Below are 1611 nucleotides of genomic sequence, written 5' to 3'. Positions count from 1 at the left end.
GCGACAGAGTGAGACTCCATCTCAAAAAAAAAAAAAAGACTGGATGGAGGACTTGGACCTTCCACCTCTCAGGCTTAAAAACCCCTTCCCCAGTACACACCTACAGGACAGGCCCTGACCCCCTCTTCTCCCTTGTATCTCCCGCTGCCTCCTCCCCTTGCCCCTGGCATTGCAGTGACCTCAGTTCTTGGCACCAGGGCCCTCGGCACCAGATGGTGCCCGCCGATGGTTTCCTTTGTCTCGCCTTCCAGATACCCCCTCCCCTCCATACTCTCCTCCCTCCCCCACCTGCCCTGGGGGTTGGCAGAGGGAAGGGCAGGCACCTCCCATCCCCTTGGCACCATCCCCAGACCACAGAACTCCAGAGGCAGCTGGCCCTGAGGGGCAGTAGGTATTGTGGGGAGGACAGAGGAAGGGGATCAGGGACTCAGAGGAGGGGCCAAAGTTGAAGGGGAGGTGCAGACAAGGAGAAAAGGGAAGAACAGACGGGAGGCAGCAGAATGACCAGGCATTGATATAAAACAGCTTTATTTGAGGGTCCTAGTCTGTGAGGGGTGGACAGATAAAAGAGGTATTGTGATAGGGCATGAAGACCTTAAGACCCTGGGGGTGCTGTGAACAGGGAACAGTCTGATATTTGGAACCAAAGGGCTAGGAAAGGTCCCGGGGCTGAAGTGGGGACAAGAGGCACCAAAAAGCCAGTGGGGGCAGGGTGGTTCTGGCCAAGGTCAGAGGCTGATGCAACAGGCCCTCTTCTCCCCGGGGCCAGGCTCCTGCCCAGCCTGGGCACTGCCCAGAGTGATGGCATTGGTCCGGATGCTGTTCTGTCTCTGCTTGGACACCTTCGCAAAGATCTCTGGGAGGGCAGGGGGCAGTGATCAGGCCAGAAGATTTACAGCCCATGCTCCCTCCTCCCCCACCCTCCACACATACTGCATGCCCCTTCTGAGCATGGGGGTGGCTACACTTGCTGGAGGTTTTGCAGGAAGGAAATGAAGTGTGGACATTGGGGTCCCTTCTACTTACTTGGGTGGAGAAGGAACCAAGAGTCAGCCCCATGGGGAGTGTGGCCTGTTCATTCCCTGAGCTCCAGGTTGAGTGGGAGGCACTGGGGAGGGACTGAAGGGGACAGGCAGTGGTGCCAGGACCCATAGAGGAGCTGAGAAATTAGCTGGGGTGAGGGCTGAGTGTCTGCATTCCTACTGCTGCCTGCAGAAGCCACGGGGATGGAATAGGGGTGCAGAATAAAGGTAGGCTCTAACCTTTCAGGACAGTCTCAAAGGCGAGCTCAACATTGGTAGAGTCCAGGGCTGAGGTCTCCAGGAACAGCAGTCCATTGTTTTCTGCCAGGAAGGGAAACACACCGTTAATTGTGGGAGTCAAAGGCAATAATAATAATAGTATTAATGTTTGCTGTATACATTTGCCATGTGCTAAACTCTTGGCATGTAGCAGATCATTTAATCCCAAACAACTTATGAGGTAGGTTCATTTAGAAAACTGAATCCAAGTCGGGCGCGGTGGCTCACGCCTGTAATCCCAGCACTTTGGGAGGCTGAGGCGGGTGGATCACGAGGTCAGGAGATTGAGACCATCCTGGCTAACACGGTG

General features: G+C 55.2%; 1 protein-coding gene across 1 annotated transcript in view; it reads right to left on the bottom strand.

The window, feature by feature from the left end:
* Nucleotides 1–501: 501 nt before the first annotated feature.
* Nucleotides 502–1611, bottom strand: part of RAB25 (RAB25, member RAS oncogene family) — a 9591-nt gene continuing 8481 nt past the window's right edge. The window contains exons 4-5 of the mRNA XM_011992726.1: nt 1263–1343; nt 502–856 (exon numbers count right to left, since the gene is read on the bottom strand). Coding sequence (XP_011848116.1) covers nt 729–856; nt 1263–1343 — 209 coding nt within the window. The 3' untranslated portion in view covers nt 502–728. The remainder of the gene's footprint in view (nt 857–1262; nt 1344–1611) is intronic.

The sequence above is a fragment of the Mandrillus leucophaeus genome, unplaced genomic scaffold, assembly GCF_000951045.1.
Source record: "Mandrillus leucophaeus isolate KB7577 unplaced genomic scaffold, Mleu.le_1.0 Scaffold418, whole genome shotgun sequence".
NCBI lineage: Eukaryota > Metazoa > Chordata > Mammalia > Primates > Cercopithecidae > Mandrillus > Mandrillus leucophaeus.
The sequence above is the reverse complement of the archived record's forward strand: the minus strand, read 5'-3'. Positions and strand labels throughout refer to the sequence as shown.